At 39.0% G+C, this 23,523-nt stretch overlaps 1 protein-coding gene across 13 annotated transcripts in view; it reads right to left on the reverse strand.

The window, feature by feature from the left end:
* Positions 1–23,523, reverse strand: part of LOC149252525 (uncharacterized) — a 269,367-nt gene that overhangs the window by 144,286 nt on the left and 101,558 nt on the right. The window contains exon 3 of one of the 13 annotated variants that reach the window (XM_089459723.1): positions 15,500–15,578. The exons of the other annotated variants lie outside the window; for them this stretch is intronic. Coding sequence (XP_089315849.1) covers positions 15,500–15,578 — 79 coding nt within the window. The remainder of the gene's footprint in view (positions 1–15,499; positions 15,579–23,523) is intronic. 13 annotated transcript variants of the gene reach the window in all.

Here is a 23,523-nt window from a genome sequence, read left to right on the forward strand (position 1 = left end):
CACTAGGACAGCAGCAACATGAGGTCCAACATTGTGATGATGGGTGCAGCGTGGTGCAGCACGGTGAGGTGCAGCATGATGACGAGATGTAGCACTATGATAGGTGAAGCAGTCACCTTGGAGAATCAGTTGAAGCAGCATCTCTTCAACTGATCTCATGTATCATCATCCTAGGAGATGATCTATGTTCTTATCTAGATAAGTCAAAGTGCTGACTTTTGTTGTAAATGTATTATCTCTCTATCTCTCTCTCTCTCTGTTGAACTATTGAAGATCATATAAGAAGAATTGACGAAAGGTTTCCCCACATTAGGGTTTTTCCCTGGCTAGCGCCACATCTTGTGTCCTCTTGTCTTGGCTTGTCTATTGCAATTTATGTTTATGTTCTATCTGTAGTTTACTTTAATGTTGATGTGATTGATAATCTGGAAAAGATATTAAGCTAACTGTGAAAATTGAAATAAATTGCTCTAGCATAGAACATACCTAAACTTAACATTGACATAACCTCACTATCACATTTTCGTTTTCTAAGTTAAATTTAATTTGATGCTTTGCAGTCTATTTTTGCTTTGAAAGTACAAGTTAACATTTTGGAGCAACTCATCTCTTACATGCAAGTATCTCAATTTCTGTAGCAAGTTTAATTTAATTGTTTAACATTTACTCTCTTTACAATTTGCCTCACTATAGGCTCATTTGTGGTTTTGCTCATTTATTTTTGAAGCACACTTTACAAGCAAGCATTCACTCCTAGCCTCATCACATTTTTAGTTGCTATAAGTTTATTGTTTCTTGGAATTTACTTAGAGCAATTTACAATTTCATTACTTATGAAGCTTATGTTGATATGTCTTGTACAATTTTGAGAGCAATTATGCAAGTTATTTCATTGTGAACATATTTCCATTTACTTGGGCAATTCCTTTTTGCAAAGCACTAATAAACTTACTTGCATTGCATTTAGGCATTTTAGCATCGTTTGCATTTTTAACTCAATTAACCTCCAAGCATAAGCTTGGTTGATAGACATCAGAGGGAAAAGATTTTCTTGGAGAACTCTTCCAACTAGTACGAAATAAGATAAAGGTGTGTGACCCCCTAGTTATGAAGGTGGCTTGTCCCCTTGTAGAAACGAAGGCACACACTGGCTTGTAAGGTTGAGGGGAAGGGTATCATTAACGACACCTTTGTGTCCCCAACCCCTCTTTCTTAGAGTCACCCCAATTATTACTCTTTGGCAGGAGTTCAAAAACAATATCTCTCACTTAGAATAGGCATTTCGCTTAAAATCAATCAAGATAATTGCATCTAACCTTAGTTAAGTGCATTTCATCTTAATTCACTTTACTTTCAAGGTATTTTACTTGCAATTTATTTATATGCTTGTCATGATGAAAATGTCTTGAATTGATCATTTTGAAGTATCTCATTGAGCAAGTATAATATCCTTTTGTGCAAGTAAAGTTTTAACTCATTTCATATTGCAAGTTATTTACATTACTCTTTTACACACTTTAGAATCATGAATGGTTATATTTTGAAAAGCATTTCTTTAAGAGCAATTTTATATCTTGCAAGTTGATATCATCTTCTCTAACATCCATTTGATTTGCAAGATTACTTGGTGTTTCACTTTGAAGCATTTCATTTTTGAGCAAGTGTTTATTATTTTGAAGCAATATTGAAGGCAATAGTTTTATATGCTCATATTTGATTAATGTGTTGATAGTGATCGAGAATATATTTCATTTCATATTGCGCATCATATTTGTTGAATTTTTCTCATAATCCTCAAGTAATCCAATTGACATTAGCATCTCCTATCAACCTCACATCATTTTTTCAACTTAGCTTTTCATTTAGGGACCACCCCCCTTAGCTTACCTAGAAGAGGGCTTAAACGGAGAGAGTTGGGAATAGGTGACAGCCCCACCTCTTAGTTTTTCCACCAACCACACCTTGTGGGGTTAAGGGCTTTTTCTCACTAACTTAGGTGTGTGTGCAAGGAGGCAATAGGTCCCTCGCCCATTAGGTATGTTCGTATGTTTGAAGGTGGGCCTCCTGACCCCGAAGGTATGGCTTTTCAATGGTATAGTTGAGTAATTTTCCTTACTTATCATAGACACTTTTGGGCATCAATTGGTGGGGGGATTCAGTGGAAAGAGCGGGCTAGGTCTATACTATTTCCTCCTCTGCTTGATTTGGTGGTTTCCCTTGTATCCTAAACCCATGGGATCTCCTTTATCAACCATTAGCTTTAGGGTTGGCACTACATGATAAATCCTGAATTTGGTTGCGTGGTCCTGCTTCCTGACACCATATACATCACTCCCTTCCACTCATTCTAACCCCATTCACCATTTTTCTCATTCAGGTCCACATGTGTCCACTGGGTCCACATAGGGTTAGCCTCCACCTCCCCTTGTCCACACCTTAGGTCGGGCCTGGAACGATGCCTTGAAGATTGATGCAGCTAAAAAGAAAAGAAAAAGCATAATTTGGCCACTCTCAACAGGAAATGTACCACAAAATGCAAAAGATGGTCGGGACATACAAATTTAGCACATGGGCAAAAGCCAAACATGACCTCTACCCCTTATTTATGGCCATCACCTTCGTTCCTATGGGCCCTAGATGAGCCCCCGCCATATTAAGGAACCCATGATTGTCCCCACCCCTGGTGGGCAATGAAATGTCCCACCCTAAAAAGGTAGTACCTACTCCTATATCCTACACATCATGCTCTCATCCCCTGGAGCCTCGAGCAGTTATGAAGAAAAATCAATCAAAGGCAAAAGGCATATGAAGAAGGGTGGAAAAACAAAGGTCAAGTAACTCATGTGCCATGATTTGCTCACTCCTACACTCATATACCCAAGTGTGGGTTTCCCTCATTATAGCTACCCTTGTACCATGACATGTGCCCTGGATCCTTCACCTAACCCCCACTTCATTCTATCACTATATCACTCGCCACCTACCACTTGATCGATGTACCATGGACATGTCACCCACTTTAAAGGCTGAAACCACCTAATAGCGTCCTTGGTTACCCCCCTTATCAAGCTTGGAGACACTTGTACATGCCAAAGCCCACTATGGAAGGCATGCCACCATGAAGTGCCCCATTGATTCCATGATTTGTAAGCTCTTTTACTTGATTATTCTAATGATTTGTTGTACTGGAGGGCAAGGGGACGCATTGGACCTTATGAAGGATTGCAGGTGGGTCTCCATTTGGGGTTTGGTCTCCCTATACGGGGTCCAAACCCTCCAGAGGGCCACATTTCCACTTGTAGGGTGATCATTGAGATCCATGGGCTTCCACCATAAAAGAGAGTTTGATGAAGAGAACATAATAACTTCCTAACTGCATCAACCATTCTGCGCCTAGCACTATATCCATCTCTTCAAGTGGCAAAGCATAGAGTTCCATTTGTAGTTCCAGCTCTTATATCTGAATTGAAACCTTATGACATTTTGCTACTTCTTCAACCTTTCTTCCATGAGCAACCATCACAATGAGGTCATTGGAGGGGTACACAAAAAGGTTTAGTTGTTTAGCAACAACAATGTCTATACAATTGTGAGTACTACCAGAATCTACGAGTATTGTGACATTTCTATCTTTTATGACTCTAAGCCTCAGGGTCTTAGGTTGTGGTTTCCCTACCATGATTGTTGGCGAAATTGTAGAGTTGCTTTCGTTTTTCTTAAAGACTAGATCCTTTCCTTTTTGAAATGTGGTGGAACGTATTTTGTTATTGGAATTTTGTAATTATCTTTCCTTGAAGTTTGTTGTCTTCATTTCTATTTCGCTGAACATATGAGATGGAAGCTAGTGATGAATTTTGTAGTGTATCATCATGGTTTGAATTTGCGTTCTATTCTACCGTGATTTCATCATCTGGCTTTTGTACTTATACTTGCCTTCCATCTATTGAGAAATCAATATGCTTGTAGATTAGGGTAGATTTCTCTTACTTTATAATTGCTTGTCTTATTACTTTTATTATGTTCTCTTCATCAAACAATTAACGAAACATAGAAAACATGAAGATCACAAGAGACAAAGGACACAAAGATGCAGGCTTCAAGCTAGGGAAAAACAGTAAACCCCGCAAGGGGGAAAACCCAAACAACTTCTCTTCTTATAGAATCATATCAAAGTGAGATATCCAAGACCCAAGCCCAAGACCAAGGCTGCCACATAAACCCAAATCAGCCCTCCTTCAAGCCATCTTCAACAAATCATAGTCAACAAAAGTCAACATTGGTCAAATCTTTGAATTCTAGTCACTTCCTAAAATTTTGGCCTCTTCTTGAAATTTCATGCCCTATACTAGCTCTAAAATACCACAGAAAATCTCGCACTTGTGGACAAATTAGGGCCAAAAACAGGCCTCTCTCTCTCCCTTGACTTCACTCTCTCTCTATTTTGACTTTAATGATTTTCTCTTCTTGCTTGCACAAAAATTGAATTGGTTGCCAAAATGTGGAGCACATTTGCCAATATATAGTTGTTCGGCGATATGAAGAGACACAACTTATGCGCTGGCCGACTTGTCCATCTGGAAGGCCGACTTGGTCATTGTGAAAATTCCAAACTGGAACCCTATTGCAGCAACTGACATTATTTCTCCTAATTTTTTATTTAATTAACAATTTATCTACGCAAATATCGAAATAAATACACTGCAACAATTTATCTACGCAAATATCGAAATAAATACACTGCAACCTTCACAAATAACATTTTGTGAAAGAATAAAAGGCTGGAAGTTAAGAAATGCTAGCACACACACATAAGAATAACACAATTATTTTTGGACAAAAGTCCTCGGAAAAACCCGGCTTGGGAAAACCGAAGCAGTAGCTGAGGGTTTTATTATTAAGCAGCAGTGAGAAATTTTGAGTACAACTGGACGCTGAAATCTAGCAATCCTATAGACAAAAATACTAGCAAAAATCTAGTGAGGAATTTTCCTCACCCCATAGGCAAACTCTCGGTACAACTTGCCTTCAAAGACTTGGCCCTCTAACCCTTTGCGTCCGCCTCTATGCAGTCTGTTGGACGTCAAGCCTCTGACTGGTCTCTAATGAAGTCGTTCTGCCTTCTAGTGCCTAGAAAGATGCTTCTCTGGCACTCTAGGACTCCTTCCCATCCTCTAGAACTAAAGACGTCTCTCCCTCTCAGCAAATCAAACTTGCCTCTAGAAGTTGTTGCACTGCCCCTACGTCAGCTTCTCTGTGGCTCTTCTGCCTCTCTGCAAATGCACTCACTGGATCTAGAATACTTCCTCCAGCCTCACTGTCTCTGCCCCTCTCACACTGCTTCAATCTCTAGCTCTCTCCGACAACTGACTGTTGCTACTCTAGAAATTGATCTGCCAAGACATCGAACTCCTCTTATAATTCTCTGTTGGAGCACCAACGATCAAGATTAAAGCATAACCGATGGCTAGGATCATCACTGGATCGATCTGTGTGAGTTTCCAAATGATTCTTGCCTTATCTCAATTGATACTCATTAATTTAACCATATTCCCTAAGTTTAGACTTAGGAAATATTTAAAAAACGGTTAATAATCTAATTGAGACACTTTTAGGCGGAATTTCCAAAAAGAATCTCTAGGTTTTGGAGATCTCATGTATTTTACACTCTCCACCAAATTTTGTCGCTAGAACACATCCGATGCTACAAAAACTAACACTCCCTCTTAGCAAGGAATGTGTTTTAGTGTTGCACTCCTTGCTACAACACCTTATTTTTGCATCATCTCCTGTCATGTTGTTGAAGTCTGGCCATACTACCCACCAACCATTGTGCAGCACTGATGTACGTTGCATCTGTGTTGCTGCTAACACTGCCATACTGTTGCCAACACTGCATTTGCACTGCAACTCCCTCTCATCTGTTGTTGTTGCAGCTCCAACTACTGCAACTGAGAAGCATCCAAAAATATTGAATCAATTGTGTTCAGTATGATGCATCTTTCTCCCGAGTCTCTAGTTGCTACTAGCATTTGCATTGTCATTGAAGGGTTTGCGCCAACATTGCACGAAACGGGAACGTTTTTTGGAAGCGAGGACACGGAAGCGTCATTTCCCAAAAATCTGGGAAGCGAAGCGTTCGGAAGCATATATATACATACATACATATATATATATATATATATATATATATATATATATATATATATACATATCCCAAATACCAAATTAGTTGTAGAAAACGTGAAAACATGCATATTTTTACATAAATCAAGATAGATATGACATGATATGACATCCACGATTACATTGTAGATCAATGATTAGTTATTCGAGCATCAACCATCTAGATTCTAGTAATTACAAACATACATCAAATTTTTAAGCATATTATAAAACATAAAACATTTAGAACATAGAATCATCAAACATTCAAGTATCTAGCAAGTGAGCAATTGTCAACATTAGTCATGTCCAAAATTCAAATAACAATGTTTACAAAATAGGCCACTTGGCCACCACCAAGACTCAAGTACACATTGAACTAGGAAGAGTAAGATAAAAAAGTTCAAATTCGCAACAAGCCTACAAGTCTAATCTATGACAAAAGTAGTAAATTGTGAATATATCTACTTATTTCTCCTACTTCCACCACAAACAATGCGTGGAAGTGGGCCTCCACGTGGTGGCAATGAAGAAGATGGTGGCTATGGAAGTTGTGGCACTGAAACTGATGAAGATGAAGCCCCTGTTGTTGGTGTTGAAGCATGGAACCTGGGAACCAATGTACCAGATGGGGGTAACATCTCAACTCGGTCATCATCATCCTGGATAAGCGCATCCTCTAATTGCTCTAATCACAACACTCCATCCTCCAAATTGGGCTCCTCTAGATTTTTGTCCCAAGCCTTAAGGTCTTTATTAGTCTTTGCATCATCACAGTAATGGGACAACAATCACAAGTTGTAGTGAACATAAACCGAGCTCTCTGCCCAGTCTAAAGTCAACCTGTTCCTTTTAACACTATGGATGAAAGAATAAGAGCTCTAACACCTCTCTACAAAACAAGTGTTTACAACCTGTGATAGCACCTGCAATGCCAAAGTCTGTAGAAGTGGAGTAGCACCTCCATGCATGTTCCACCACCCAAGAGAAGAAAAAGTCTCTCGATCTCTAATTGCATGCATGCTCCCAAATGGACCAGTGCTAAGCGTATAGTTGCTCAATTGTTTCCGTACCATGGTAGACTCCTCATCAGGGACTAATTTATCCAATGCTCTCATATAAGCCTCTAGAACCTCTGGATCTAGGTGTGGTTTTCTCCTGCTCCCCCGCCAAGTGTTGGTGTTGAAAGCCATGATGGATGATAGTATTTAGGTGTCAGAACATATGCTAAGGCATGCAATGGAATGTTTAGCATATCCCATCGTTTTTCCACCTTTGCACAAATATAATTGTACAAGGTGATATCTCTAGGCTCAACAATGTCTTTAATCTACCCCAACATGCTATCCATTTGCTCATACACCTCCCTAATTATTGGTCGATCTGAATCTGCAAACTTGATCATGTAATAAATTGGTTTGGTGAATTGCAAAACATATTTAATTTGTGACCAAAATAACATGTCAAGAATAGTGTCCTTGGCTACATTAGCACCATCTCTATCAGTGTTAATTTCCTCCCATGATTCAGAGGTCACCATATTAGTTAAAGCTTGTCTCACCTTCACTAGCTGCCTAAAGGTAAGCAAGATTTGCAAGTTTAAGCAACTGCAACTTGGAGTAAGTGCCATAAAAGTAGTTTACCCTTGTATGCCCTGTGATAAATTTAATGAGTTGCTTCCCTCTCTTGTAAAGCTCATTAATCCATCCACATTCTTTATGCTTCGCATCATGCATCAAAAGGTTCGATGTGTGCACCAAGCACCCAAACCAAAAGATGTGTGGATGAGTACGCTCGATAACTTTTACTGTTGCCTTACAATTTGTTGCATTATCAATGATCTCTTGAACCACATTATTAGGACCAACATCTCTGATTGATTGCAATAGGAGATCTGCAAATGTTTTGGGAAGTTGCACTAACGAAGGAGTCATGACATGTAATAAATACTGCACCACTAGAAGAAACACTAAGAACATTTATCAAATGTTGGTTTCTAATATTTGTCCACCCATCTGATACAATGGATACCCCACAATCCACCCACTCATTTGTAAAACGTGTCAAAGCTCTTCGAACATTTGCTTTTTCTCTTTCTAATAAAATTATTCTAGCCTTCTCATAGTTGGGCCTTTTGTATCCTTTTGGGGCTTCATTGATGGCCTTAACCATATCATGCCAATAGGGAGAGCAAAGCACATTGAATGGTACACCGCAAGCACAAAAAAATCGGACTAACTTTCCATCCACATCATCCCTCCCGGCAACATTAAGGAAATCCCCTATTGTCCTACCTCCAGGGCTTGCAGAAGTACCATGAGGAGATGAGCTACCAAATCTAGAGGTTGCACTTGATTAAGACTGATTTTTTTGTTTCTTGCTTTTTTATTGTGCAACCTCCTCTATTTGGATGTATTTTCTTATTTGTTCAGTTGAAACGTTTGGGCAAATTTGTATCACCACAACACTCTTTTTCTCATTACTGTCCATTACCCCACAACGATGCCTCCTCACATGAGTATATGAACCACTATATGGTTTTCCTCCATGACAACCATGAGGGCACAAAAACTTGTAGCTTCCACCACCTTTTCCCCCTTCAAGTTTGGTCACATAGTTCCACAAGGGTGTCAATGCAGCTTTCCCCTCTAGTGTTTCAGTGTTCTCTTCAAGTTCATCCCCTTCCTCTTCAAACCCTTCCTCCTCATCATACATTGGGTCACTCATATGGGGACCACTATCCTCTTGTTCTTCTTCCTTTCTATTCCTACTCCCCCTTGCCATCATGAAAACCAAAAGTGGAATGATACATAGAAGCCAAAAGAACACAATCTTGGAATATGAATATAGGTGGTGGACAACCTGCAATTAAATGAGCAAGGAGAAAGAATACGAAAGAGTAGGAGAGGGATGAGAAAAATACAAAAAACAATGATAGAAAAAAGAGGGAGTTTGGGGTTTGCACTTACCTCTCTAGCTCTTGTAGATGGAAGCCCTACTTTACTCCTCCAATCTCCTCCTCCTTCACTGCTCCTAGCTCCTCTTTCTTCACTCCTCCAAGCTCTCCTCAAGCATCTCCTCTCTTTCTCCTCTCTTCTCCAAGCTCTCCAAAAATACAAGAGCGAGCAAATGAGAGGAGAAAGAGACATTTAATCCCTTCATTATTTTCCCTAACCCAATTTAGACCCACCCCTAACCACAAGCAAACATAAAAATAATGATAAAAAAAAAATTAGTGGGTTCGCATGGCAAAACCGGCTAGCGGCCCACGGAAACGATCATGATCTGCCCAGAGTTGGCCTTCATCCGCGGCGGATCCACCGGGTGATCCGGCCCTAGAACCATGTCTTGGGCGTACAGAAACACGGATCGGCCTAAACGGTTCCCACAAGCCAAGAATCGTTTTTTCCAGCCCAATCCACGTTTCTGAATTTCCGGGATGCAGTTCCAGGGCCGGATCACCCACGAATCCTTACGGGTCGCAATTTTGGGTTTTGATCCGAGGGGGTTGTTTCATGCAACAATGGTTTGCATTGTTGCTGACTCTACACTGCTGCCAACTCTGCACTGCGCTCCTCAGCATCTGACTGCTACTAGTCTGCCACTGTCACTCTGGTACTAACTACATCAACTGCCACTAATCCATCTTGCTACTGAATATTCTGGGCCCCCATATCTAGGTAACGATCCATGAGGTGGACTCCTCAAGGATCCTGCCCATCTATAGGGCTTTGGGGCTTCAGCACCAAGTCACCCCACCTCACTCCTGGAGGCATATCGACAAACATAGCAAAGTCTTCCTCCAGCCTGGAGGAAAGCCTAGCTATCTCCGCTAAAGCTACCTATTAGTCTTGCTTCTCCTCCTTGTCCTTCTTGAGAGGACACTTGGTACTGTAGTTACCAAGTTCACTGCACCTGAAGCACTTGACCTTTAACAGGTCCTTCTTCTTCATTCTCTGCTCCCCCTGTCCCTGACTGGGACTCTTTGATGCGAGGGCCACATTCTTCTCCTTCTTCACCGTCTTCGATCCGCTGTTACTACCACTGATGGAGCTCTTTAATAGAGCTCATCTCAACTCCTTCTGCTACAAATCGGACAACATTCTATCCCAGTCTAGTAGCCTATATGTGCCCAATATGCTTTGGAAAAAGGCCTGCCACTCCTCTGAGACATTGTTGAGTGCCAATCGCACTAGCTCTGTGGGTTGAGATGCTTCCCCAACAGCTGACAACTGGTCTCGTACCTCCTGAATCTTGGTAAGGAAGGGGTCTATGCCTTCCCCTTTCTGCATCTGGATGAGTCTCAGCTTCTCCTCTAGGTACATCTTTCGTTGCTCGGAAGTATCCTAGTACAATGTGGAGAGAGCATCCCACATCTACTTGGTAGTATCTTTGCTAGTTATATGTGAAACAACATGACCCCGGACTCCATCTAGGATCAACCATTTCACCCGTGCCATATCCTTCTTGTACTCTTTCTGCTGATCTGCATCCTAAGGAAACGCCACCACTGCATCAATATAGGCTTTCAAGCCATATTCATCTAGAAGGAAGGACATCCTTGCCTTCCAGATGACATAGTTGGAAGCTCCATCCAACCTGTCCTAATCAGGAAGCCCAGCAGTGGGCATCTCAACGAACTGTCGAAAACTTCTCTTTCCTTCTGCTTGGCTGCTACCCAGCTACTCGCACTCCTTTCTGGAGTGAGAAGATCTTGTCACAACTACTGCTAATCTGCAAGGAAAATCGAACTTCTTGAGACTAGAAGTTCCCTGAGAGAAATTTTCCCTCTGTGTGTGCTCTTCTCTCTTCCACCCTGATGTTGGTTTTGCTCTAGCGAACTGCTGCAAAAACCTCTATGTCCAGCTAGAGATCTGCCCAACGAAAGTATCGAGTTGCTCCCTCTGCCTCTAGAATCACTCAATCTGGAAGGATCGAATTTTTTTGCCCCACTCGCAAAAAAATTGAACTTTCCTCGAGCAACTCGACCTCTTGGCAAAATACTACGCTGCCCTTGGGAATTTTGGCCTGCTGCCCTTGGTGAACAGTGAAATTCCTTTCCTTCGTTTTTATAAGCCCTCTGAATGATTAACTACGCTCTGATACCATGTGAAAATTCTAAACTGGAACCCTATTGCAGCAAACGATATTATTTCTCCTAATTGTTAACTAATTAACAATTTATCTGCTACGGCAAATATCGAAATAAATACATGGCAACCTTCACAAATAAAATTCTGCAGAAAAATAAAACGTTGGAAGCTGAGAAATGCTAGCACACGGACATAAGAATAACACAATTATTTTTGGACAAAAGTCCTTGGAAAAACCCAACTTCGGAAAACCAGTGCAGCAACTAAGGGTTTTATTATTAAGCAGCTTTGAGAAATTCTAAGTACAACTGGATACCGAAATCTGGCAATCCTATAGAGATAAATACCGGCAAAAATCTAGTGAGGAATTTTCCTCACTCCACAGGTAAACTCTCGGCACAAATTGCCTTCAAAAACTCGTCCCTCCAACCCTCTGCGTCAGCCTCTGCACACCTTGTTGGACGTCAAGCCTCTGACTAGTCTCTGATGAAGTCGTTATGCCTTCTGTTGCCTGGAAAGATGCTTCTCTGGCACTCTAGGACTCCTTCCCAGCCTCTGGAACTGAAGACGTCTCTCCCTCTCAGCAAATCGAACTTGCCTCTAGAAGTTGCTGCGATGCCCCTGCGTCAGCTTTTCTATTGTTCTTCTGCCTCTCTGCAAATGCACTCACTGGATCTGGAATACTTCCTCTAGCCTCACTATCTTTGCCCCTCTCACACTTCTTTGATCTCTAGCTCTCTCCGGCAAATGATTGTTGCTACTCTAGAAATCGATCTGCCAAGAAATCAAACTGCTTAAGTGTGTTCTCCATCACCACATCGACTTCCTCTTATAATCCTTTGTTGGAGCACCAACGCCCAAGATTAAAACATAATTGATGGCTAGGATCATCTATGGATCGATCCATGTGAGTTTCTAGATGATTCTCGCCTAGTCTCAATTAATACTTATTAATTAACCATATTCCCTAAGTTTAGACTTAGAAAATATTTTAAAAATGGTTAATAATCTAATTGAGACACTTCTAGGAGAAATTTCCAGAAACGATTTATGGTTTTGGAGATCTCATGTATTCTAGCCTCTCCACCAAATTTCATGGCTAGAACACATTTAGTGCTACAAAAACTAATAGTCTTGTGGTGACAAAATTGACTCTTTTGACTTCAAATAAAAATTCTTTTTTTCTTACAAATAATCCAAATGGGACTTTGACTCATGACAAGTTTTCTTATTGACTCAATAAACCATAAAAGCATGAAGAACACGCTTTGACTAGAAAATAATAATAACAATAAAAATGTTCTTTTTTTTTGGTTTTTACATGAAATACATATTGATACAAGTACGATGATAATTATGAAGACCAAACCTAGTTAAATTTTTCAACACTCCCTCTTAACTAGGGAGATATTCATAATGACTCGACAGGATACTAGGATACTCTCAAATTGAAATATTCTCATAAGAAGAGTCTGGATAGATACGCATCATCATAACCAGCATTGTCTATTACAAAATAGCAAGACCTTGACTGACAAGCTCTATCTCTCCACTATATCAAAGCACAAGTTGGGAGGCATACATTTGGACACCACCACCACCGCCTCTCAAGGCACATACCCCATCTGGATGTTCACTGGGTATGTCCTTACAAGACTATTCTTCTCTTGGATATCTCCCCCATCCTCAAAGAAAATCGGTCCTCGGGAGTCGGGACTACTCTTATCTTGGATTCACAATCCTGAAATGGTATCGGTCCTTGGGACTACTCCTATCTTGGATACCATACCTCAAGGAGTATCGATCCCAGATGCTTATTCAATCCTCCATTCTCTCTATTAGTGCCTTCACTAGACTTACATTTTTTAGTCCTAGCCATAGTGCATGACACATGGAGAATACAATGTCCCTCATCACTCCCTCTCAACCAGAGAGGTAATTCTCACTACCTCTCAAGCACGAAGGAACAACCATAATACTCATCAAAGCACCGGCTACATGTTCTTCCGGGGAGATCTATTGTAGCTTCTTGGCTCCTATTTGTATCACATTATAACGAGCCTTGACCTTCCTAGATTTTTGTCAATCTTCTCGTAGCTTCAACGTGTCATTAAGTAGTTCATCAAACATCTTATGGAGCCAAACTTCTTCTCAGCTGATTGCACAAGCCTTCACCACTTCTTTCTTCGTAACAAAATCATATCAGCATTCAATCATCAGTGGTATTTCGATCAGCATCAGTACTGTCAAATCAACCAATATATTCCAATCAGTTGTCGGTACAATGATATCAAAACTCTTTCACTTCCTTCAAGTAAAATTGCATCCAACCATGATCTAATATCTTCCTCTTTCTAGCTGAGATAGGTAAACTTCTTTCCTTAACTTCCTTTCATGCATACTTCAAGCTACTTTCTTCTTGTCTTCGTGCTTTGCTACGTTCTTCCAAATCTTCCTTTTATTAGTCAAGCATAAAAATATTTGTCTTGACCGGGAATAAAATACAGTGCATAACAATAGTAATAATTAAAGAAAGTAGGTATAGAATACTTGTCCTTTTGAAGAGAGTCAGCTCCCTCTTAATCTTGGATATTTTCGTCAACCTTGCCCTCACAACATCATGATATCATTCCTGTCAATCTCAAGAGCTAGATTTTCTTTTCACAGCAAAAGTGGTTAGCTAGGGTTTCTATTCTAGGGTTTTCTAAGTTAGACTTTTGCTAGGGTTTACAAACCCTATAGTCATCAAGACCTGTCATTTAAGAATTGCAAAATTCTACAAGCATGTTATTAGCTGCAAAACCCTAATGATACCATTAACATGCCTTTTATCCATTTCATTTCTTGATCACAAGACCTAGTCTTCACATGCAATGAAATACTTCGTGTGCTAACATATCAGCAATCCCTTATATGTCACGGTTTCTAATATATATTTTATGCAGACCCTTTTACTATCTATCAAATGATCATTGCCATGGCTTAGTGAACTTAATATAAACAACATAGATCATGAAATTCATTCACAAATTATACATACATCTACAATCTTACCTTGTCTCTTCAAAGATCCGATCCTTTGTCTTATCTTCAATTGTCACATGCCAACTTTCTTCAACAAAGGTGCTTTAACTTCACATAAATTTCATTGAGTTGCTTTGCTTTGTCATGGTTCCTTTCAAACGGTTCCTTTCAAACAAGTCGGCTTTATTGATGTTGTTTGTACTTCTTCAACGTATATGAAGGATGTCTTGATGGCATCACTGTTTCACGCAGTAGATTTACAAAGATAAGTTTTATCAACCTTCAGATATCTAGTCATCATTATTCCAATTTTGTCCTTCACAAGTCTATCAAAAATCTGTTTGGAGGTCGTCTCAAACTATTGTCCTTCACATTTATAAACTTTGTCCATCGATTTGAATATTGTAACGTTTCTCAAGTCCCTTCTTTATATCTCAGAATTTCTTCTCAAAATTTTGTAACCTTGGATGTGTAAGCTTCAGATGCCTTGGATCTGTGTGTCACAAATGGCTTGAATGCTTCAAATATGTAGAGTCACAACTATGTCGGATGTCACAGAATTATAGTGCCATGGAGAAGTTTGGATTTCGGATTGCCTTCCTATCTTGCTTGAGTACCTTGTAGATTTGTGGATGCCTTCTTTATATAAGATATTTCTTTATCAACTAGGATCTTAAGTAAGGGATGATGCTATAATCTTCAGTCTTGTGGAATTCTCAAAACTTCATAGAGTTCTAGACTTGACCTTTCACAAAGAGATAAATGATTCGGATTTCAAATGCATAAGTAATAGGGTTCAGACTTTTCTTCAAAAATAGTATGTCACTTAGTTATGCTTGAATTCGTATGCCCAGACTTCATTATTTGTAATATTTTCAATGATACTTGTCATGTAGATGATTTGAACGTTAAGTATAGTTCAGACATCTTGTCACAGAAAAATTATCCTCCTGTAGCTCGTGTCATTTCTTGTGGCTCACATTTTTGTAGCTTTCTTCAAGTCTTTTCTTTGCTTTGTTCACAAGATTCCACATTGGTATAGTATTTGGAGGAGTATACTTCGGTCCTTTGTATACAAATATTTCTCAGAGATATTGTTATATGGAATTTATACCTACGGATAAGTACATTTTCCCTAAGTGGGTAGTTACAATTAGAACAACAGAAAGAAAGTGGTTTAACCTTTTCCTATAATAGATAGATGAGATGAAGGAACTTACTTGTGATCTTTCGCTTCCTTTGATCTCCTTTGAATTGCTCTCGTCGCTCCCGCTCGAACTGAATTCGCTCAATTAATACCTGTCAACAGAAACAAAAGACGACAACGATCAAAGCATATGATCTATCCACTATAAACAAATGGAATCGACAACATTTAAACATATATGCGTGGTCAATTTATAGGGAAATGCAAGTGGTTATGTCATAAATTGGGCATTGAATGGTTTTCCAAAATTGGAGTTAGTTTCCATGGAGAAAGGGATCAGTGTTATGAATATAATTCATAACAAGTAAATAAATAAACTAAATGTAAAATATTAAATAATCAAATATTGATTATGTTAAATGGTCATTAGGTTAAGTGAAAAGGCATGTCTATAAAGACATGCCCAGTCACGAAAGGACACCTAATTAGGTATATATATGTGGGTCCTCATTGTAACAATCATCACTTATACATTTTTATATATAATAAATTATTATTATTAAATACCTCTTGTGTATTTTTACATTCAAGTCTACAAGCTATCAATTTTTATGCTTCAGTGGTATCGGAGCCATGGCGCACAATATAATGATGCGAGTCTTTGAACGTTGTTCGCCGCACAATGTGCCATTACATTCACGTCCTGAATGCATTGAGCAGTTTAGTAAAATTCAAGAAGCATTTCAGCGTTTAGAAAAATCATATGCAGAAGTTAAAGCATGTCGAAGGGAAATCGATAATAAGGAAAATGATCTAGATAATGATTTCGATGAAGCTGATATAGATCAAGAAGATTATAATGTTGAAAATCCAGATGAAGTTGATCTTGATGTGGATGAGAATGATATAAATCAGGATGATGATCCAGATGAAAATGATGTCGATGAAGATTATGTAGATCAAGATAATGACCGAGACGTCATTGATGGTGAAGGGGAAGATATCAAAATTGTTGATTTGGAGGGAGACAAAGGATCTGTGAATATAAATGATATGGAAATCGAAGTTAATGATGAAGTTCATGTAAAGATGGCTTATGATGAAAGTGAGAAAAATGAACAATATCATAAAGATCCAATTGATGACAAAAAAGTTGAAACAATCGATCCTAGCTATCATCACCCGCGTTTCAAGCCAGCGCAATATAGTGTAGAGGTGGTCAATCTTCGTGCTAAGAGACCAAAGGAAAAGGTAGAAGAAAAGAGAGAGCACATCAAAAGAGAGAAAAAGGATTACAAGCCTACAAAGGCAGTTCAACTTGGTATTCCCCATGAGAAGGCATCACAGAAAGGTTGTAAAAATAAGAATAAAAAGGAAAGGAATAAATTTGGTATCGAATTGAATAAAAGGTTAGGTGATATTCTATCCACTGAAAAACCCATCAAAGATGTTGCTTTGAATTGGGTAACAAGTAAGCAAGGGTTCTCTTGTGACAGTGAAAGTAGTCTGAAAAAAAAGTTAAATTTTACAAGGAGGGGTTTTTAAATTGTTATGGTCCTGTGACAAGATACATATGGTTACCCATTAAGTGCAAGGCTCTTGTTGAGATGGAACGCAAGGGTGTAGATAATTTCATTCAAAGCAATCAAAACCAAAACATTTTGCAGCCTAAAAGGATCATCACAATGCTAATTACAGAGGCACAAATCCAGAGTAAGGAGTTGTAGAATTTATTGTTTCACCTATTGAGTATTGATACCTCCCAGCAATCTAGCCAGTTCAAGCCCAAAGGAGGAGTTCTGAAAGTTCATGTCTCGAACGTGAAGCTGCGTGTTACAGCACGTTCAATTCAACGAATATTTGAGACTTTGGATAAAGTTGAGGTGATTGTCGTAACAGGACCGAAGCCCATCGATAAGAATCATGGAGTACTTCAATTTTTGGTTCAGTATAGCAAGAGCGAGGAGGCGTTTCAAGAATTCAACAAACTCGATGGGAGATATAAGCAGGAGCTGGGTTGTCGACTAGACATAGACTTGACAGACTTAAATAACCTTCATGTCTGCTGCAATTCTGTTAAGCCACATATCGTCAAACAACAGCCACAGCAGGAGGAGATTATTAACAAAGGTGATGCAGATACAGGCAGCACAGTTTTAACTGTAAAAAACCTTCACTACATTAATCTCAACGACAAGACCACTGTGACACCGGAAATGGTGTACAATATTTTGTCGTTGACAATAATTATGCATGGCAAGTCTGCGATGAAGTTAACAGTAATTATATTGGTAATTATAACAATAGTCAACTCTCACACGGCACCATTTCTCTCCATCCGAAATTCGAACTACGTTGTCCTCATCAACAATCCCTGTCCCTTGCCGCTATCCGTCCATCCATTCATTGTTGTCCTTAGTCCACGCTGTCAGATACGACATAAATTTGAACATTTGTTTCGCAGATATGGAAGAATCGACAGGGTTGATATGAAATCAGGTTATGCTTTCATCTACATTGATGATGAATGTGATGTTGGGGATACCATCCGAGGGCTTGACAATAACCTTCACTACATCAATTTGCCTTCCATTTTCCCAATGCATTCGTTGTTGCTCGTGAAGTTTTTTGCATGAAATCAGATGTTCACCTGAAGGATGCCAGTCCTACAGATGTGGAGCGGACAACAAAAAGATCTTTGAGCAAGAAAGTTTGAATGTTTACTATAATATGAATGTGTAGACTGAAAATGTGTTTGCAATTGACTGGGACATGCATATAGATATGTCATTGTTGAAGTTTGTGCTGCAAGAATTTGAATATATTTGGCTAATTGATATAGATGAGCAGTGTTTGGAGTATGGACATGATGCTTGATAATGAATTAGAACTTTGACTTGATGTTGAGATATGTTCTGGACTATAGATCTCACTATGATAGCAAATTTTGGATTTGACCTGATGAACAATTATTTGATTTGACGGTTGATGATTTGCCTTGATGACAATGCTATATGGGCATAGTGACCTTCAGTGACTAATATTGGTATTCGATAATGATTTTGTATTGGCCTCCTCGTTCTTAGCACATTGGTTGAAGTATTGACAGTTGTGATTTAGTATGAAGTAATCTAACAATGAATGGATGGAACCTGCATAACTCATTCTTGGTGTATGCATTTGCATATAGTGAGTTATATTATGATCATGAGGATGACTTGATGAAATTTGGATTGATATTGCTTATGAAAACTTGTTGGCATGATAATAGATGAAGTCATGACTTGATGAGAGCTCTACCTATCACCTGGTCTAAGACTCTAAAGAATTTGACACAAAAAAATAGATGAGTTTGATATTAGCTTTGATCTGACAACAACGATTAGTGTAAGGCTAAGAATATTGCTTTGGTAAAGTGTGATGTTTGTAGAAAGCTTTGTGTAAAGCAAACTCCCTGATCCAGATATGTCTACATTGGCAGTTATCTGGTGAAGCCAAGAAGATGTGTCAATCCAAACCTCTACTTCAGAAGTGTTCCAAGATATGACTTTGATTTCAAATTTGGTTTTATATGTTGATGGTCTACTATTGGCAGATAATGAGCCTCTGATGATCTAGGTAAGAGAGAGATGCTTCTGAAGCACAAAATATTGAATCATGGCATGATGAATTGATTTCTGAAGTTGGGAAAAGAAAATCTGTATTGCAAAGCTACTGAAGAAGTAGAAATGTGAATCCTTGGACACTCCGATTGAATTTCAAGAAGTTGTGAAGAGATATTGTTGAACTCAAATTGGCAACTGACAGTTGATTCAAGCATGGATGTTCTGTTTTGAACATTCATCCGTATATATACATGATGTGCATAGAACCTGAGTGAATTCATGATTGATCCACTTCATTCACATAGAGTTTCCACCGAGCACCCTTCAAGATATTTGCATGGGATGATCTATTTTTTATATGTGACTGCATGGATGTACTGATGATGTTTGGGATTATTATTGATGAGCACATATGGGTGTTGCCTTGGTATGAGATCTACCATGATATAAGAGGTGTGTAGCTTTAAGCACGACCAAGGTTGAGTATGATGTTGCTAGCATGACTAGCTGTGAGGCAGGATGAAGAACCTCCTTAGAGAGTCGTCTGAGCACGATCTAGATATGACATGAATACATTATGATGATAAAGAGTGGGAATCGATTGGAAGGGAATCCCGCATATAACTAGGACGAGTTACCTTCATATATTGAGACAGTGTTGATGTATGAGAAAAGCTTAGGCTTGTGGTTGGCATCTCCTTGAGAGGGAGGATAACTATGGTATCATTTTGTGATATATATATATATATATATATATCTATTTGTTCTAATATGATTTGATGTCATGTATGAACAAGAGACAACTACTATTGAGACATGATGATTACCAGATATGAGTACGATGATATGTTGTTGATCTATAGAGAGTATCGTTGATCGAGGACACTGAGCCAGCTCTTCCTCCCCTTTTTGAGCTCCCAGCGTGTGGAATTGAGATTGAGGGCTCCTGGGGTTTAGGGAACTCTGGACAATAGGGTATCACCCCTATCTGTTACCCATAAGGTTGGAGTAGTAGCTCACCCTATTTTGGTCTTTGCAAAGTATACCTCAGTTGGCATCATACCTACGAGCAAGGCTTGTTGGAATTATCCCTCCCTGTTTGGCAAACGGGTTGAGGAGGCTTGGAGGCATGTGATCCTTACCTCATGGTAAGTCACGTATCTCGTCCAAGCTCAGATTATGATGCAAGTGTTCTACCACATGACTATTGAAGGTCATTGTTGGGAAGATCGATAGGCAATAGGATGGGTTGAGTAGCAGCTCCCCTATATCACCTATTACTCAATATGGGGTCGTAGTAGTAGCTCTCGATGAGATTTTGGGTTGAGATATGCTCCTTGATGATATTCTCTTTGATGATGATGCAAGTCATAGATCTAACTCCCCGCCGATATTCCCGGGTAGTAGCCCACTGATAGAGATTCTGGGCCCACTGATAGAGATTCCGAGTAGTAGCCCAATGAATAGAGGGTGGTAGCTTAGGCTCCCCTCCGATGACAAATTCTTCTTCTTTTAGATTCGAGAATATTCAGCATATGGGCAAGAACAATCAAGAGTCAAGCAGGAATGAGCAAGAGATGAATTGAGATGATCAATGATGATACGAGATGTTGAGATACTTGTGATTGGATATGATTTGATGACAGTATAGATGTGATATGATGCAGGTGGAATTCTCCATAGTTGAGAGGGAGTGTTAAAATATGCAACTGCGGTCAAATTCCACTTTGAACAGCTTATCTGATGGCGATAATGATTGCATTGAATTCCTCTTTTCAAGAGGACCAAAATCGACTTAAAGATCACTCAAAACGGATAAGGGAAAGTGTACTTATGAAGAAAATCCCACATGTGCACATTTGACAAGGTCGGCCCTAAAGCAAAGTGGACACCCTTGGAAGGCTATAAATACAAGTGACCTCTAACTCATTTGGACACAATCATGAGACGTTCTTCTATTCTCTTTCTTGGTTTTGGCTCGCACAGGTCTGAGGAAAGTTCGCAGAGGAACAGGTTCTCTTTGAGGTGAAATTGCAGGGTCCAAAGTTCGCATCTCAGCTTTAGGGTTTTGGGCCATAGTCGCATGCACAGCAAAGAACGAAGTTGACCACAATCGCTCGCACAGAAGCTCATTCGTGCGATTGGAGCCTTCCAGTCGCACAGACAACTCTCCATCCATGCGACAAGGAGTTAGGGTTTCAGAGTCTCGATTGCAGACCCCAGTCGCTCGCTTGCCAAGGTTAAGGGTCTGACTAGGCTACTATAGTCGCTCGCATGCCAGGCTTAAGGGTCTGAATGGGCTGCTATAATCGCTCGCATGACTCCTCTGTGCAACTAGGACTTAAATTATGGAATCTCAGTTGTCCGAAGATTTCGCTCAGTGACCGTAAGGTTCACCAATTGACAACAGACAGTGACAGTTCATTATAGACTTCAAAATTCGATTTTTGAGTATAAGCTTTGTTGGGTTCATTTCATGGATGTTGTAGTTGTTTTTGTTGTATAGTTGCATAGATTACGATATGGATCATTGTACTCTCTTTTGTTGAATCATTTGATGGCGACCTAAGAAGAAGAAAAATTTAAAAGAGTTTTCCCCATAGTGGGTTTTGCCATGGTCTATGACCAATCCTAGTGTCTCTATGTGTGAATGCTTTTCTTATATTTTTCCTTTATGTTCTGCTGCATTGATGATGATGATATTTTTCTTTCTACATAGTTGCATATGCTGATGAATAATGATATAAATTTGAATAATGTTATTATGTTATGGGGTGAACTTAATGTGTTAATGAAGAAATTCAATTATCAAAGCAAAGAAAAAATATAGCCCTATGAAAAATTAACATGGTATTAGAGTTGGGCTGAAGAAAAGTCATGGAGATCACCCCTATGATGACATCGTTGATGGATGCAGACCTAAAAGAATTCTAGGGTTTGAAGCAAACCTTAGACGATTAGTGTATTAGGGTTTGATGGATATTACGAGGTTAGGGTTTGAGAAAAACCCTGTTTATGGAAAATATATGAGATATGAAATCTAACATGGTCAAAGTGGAAATATTCAAGTACTTGTATCATATTTGATGAAGCCCTAGATGAGATAGTCTCTAGTAGGCTCTAGTAGGCTTGGTTGTTGATAAAGTTGATGAATGGACAGTGATGGCAATTGAAGGTTGGTTCAAGAGAGAGATGATCATCCCTCATTGAAGATAAGTACTTTCTGATTTATGATGCTTCTTTATGTCCTTACTTTTGTTTAGACTTATTGGTCTGATTATTGTGTTGATCATTACTTATGCTTCCTATATATATATATATATATATATATATATCAAATACTATATATATATATATATATATATATATATATATATATATATTTGAGTATTTGATCTCTAACTTCTTGATGAGATATGATAAGTGGACCGTTCTTGAGGATCATGGCTAGTGCAAGAAGAGGCACCTAATGAAAAGGTTACAAAGTGCTACAAGTTGCCTATGTCAAATGAAAAGATGCACAGGTATTTGAATACTACAAGGTATGCATGGTATATTGTTTCACTGTTATGTTTCAGCTGTAATTTTGGATGGCAAGGTAAGCCCTAAGGAATGATGAGAATGTCTCCTTCTCAAATGGCTCATGCATGCATACGAAAGTGATTTAAATTCATGGTTCCTATGATGAAATGGTGCACTTGATATTGAACAAGTATCTTACATAATGAATTTCTTGACTCTATGAAGCTACTTAATATTGATCTTTGATATAGTGGTATACTTGAATTTTGGCTAATATCTATCATTTTGGATATCTTGATCCCAAGAAGAAGGCTAGCAGCTTGATTCTAGTAGATGTTGAGCATGGTAGTCATGATGATAGAAGTATAACAATGAGATTGGTATTCATGATCTTTTTTTGACCATGGTTATGCTTTGATGTGCTTAGTAATTATGGCATATGGTAAAATTGAATGCCCTGACTTGATGGATTGAGTTACATGACAAAGAAGTAATGTTGTGATCATGATTCTTGAAGTATGTTCCTATTAGATATTTGACACTAACACTTGATGAAAGATTGATGTCATGATGTGATGGTGAAGTAGTTGATGCTAACATATATGACCATGATGAATATATGGATATAGTCTGACTTTATGATCTAATAGGTCTATTGATGCATGACAATATTATAGTCAGTTTGATGACTTGAATGAAGATGACTGAAGTGGCTTCCCATTCAGAGGGAGAATCTCTCCATAAGATCCTTACTCCTATTACCATTGGCATTATATGTATATTATTTACTGTTGAAGTATGATTTATGGGCATGAATAGACAAATATCTGACATTGTTGATCTGCAGCAAAGTTCTGATCTAAGAAGAGAGAGTTTTCCCTTACTCTAAGCCTCAGTCGCATGGAAGCAAGCTTACAGGTGCGACTGTAGCCTCTCAGCTGCATGGAAGTAAGGTCAAGGGTGCGACTGT

This window comes from Pinus tabuliformis, chromosome 7 (assembly GCF_031772625.1).
Source record: "Pinus tabuliformis cultivar Carrire ecotype Pingquan chromosome 7, CPIR1, whole genome shotgun sequence".
NCBI lineage: Eukaryota > Viridiplantae > Streptophyta > Pinopsida > Pinales > Pinaceae > Pinus > Pinus tabuliformis.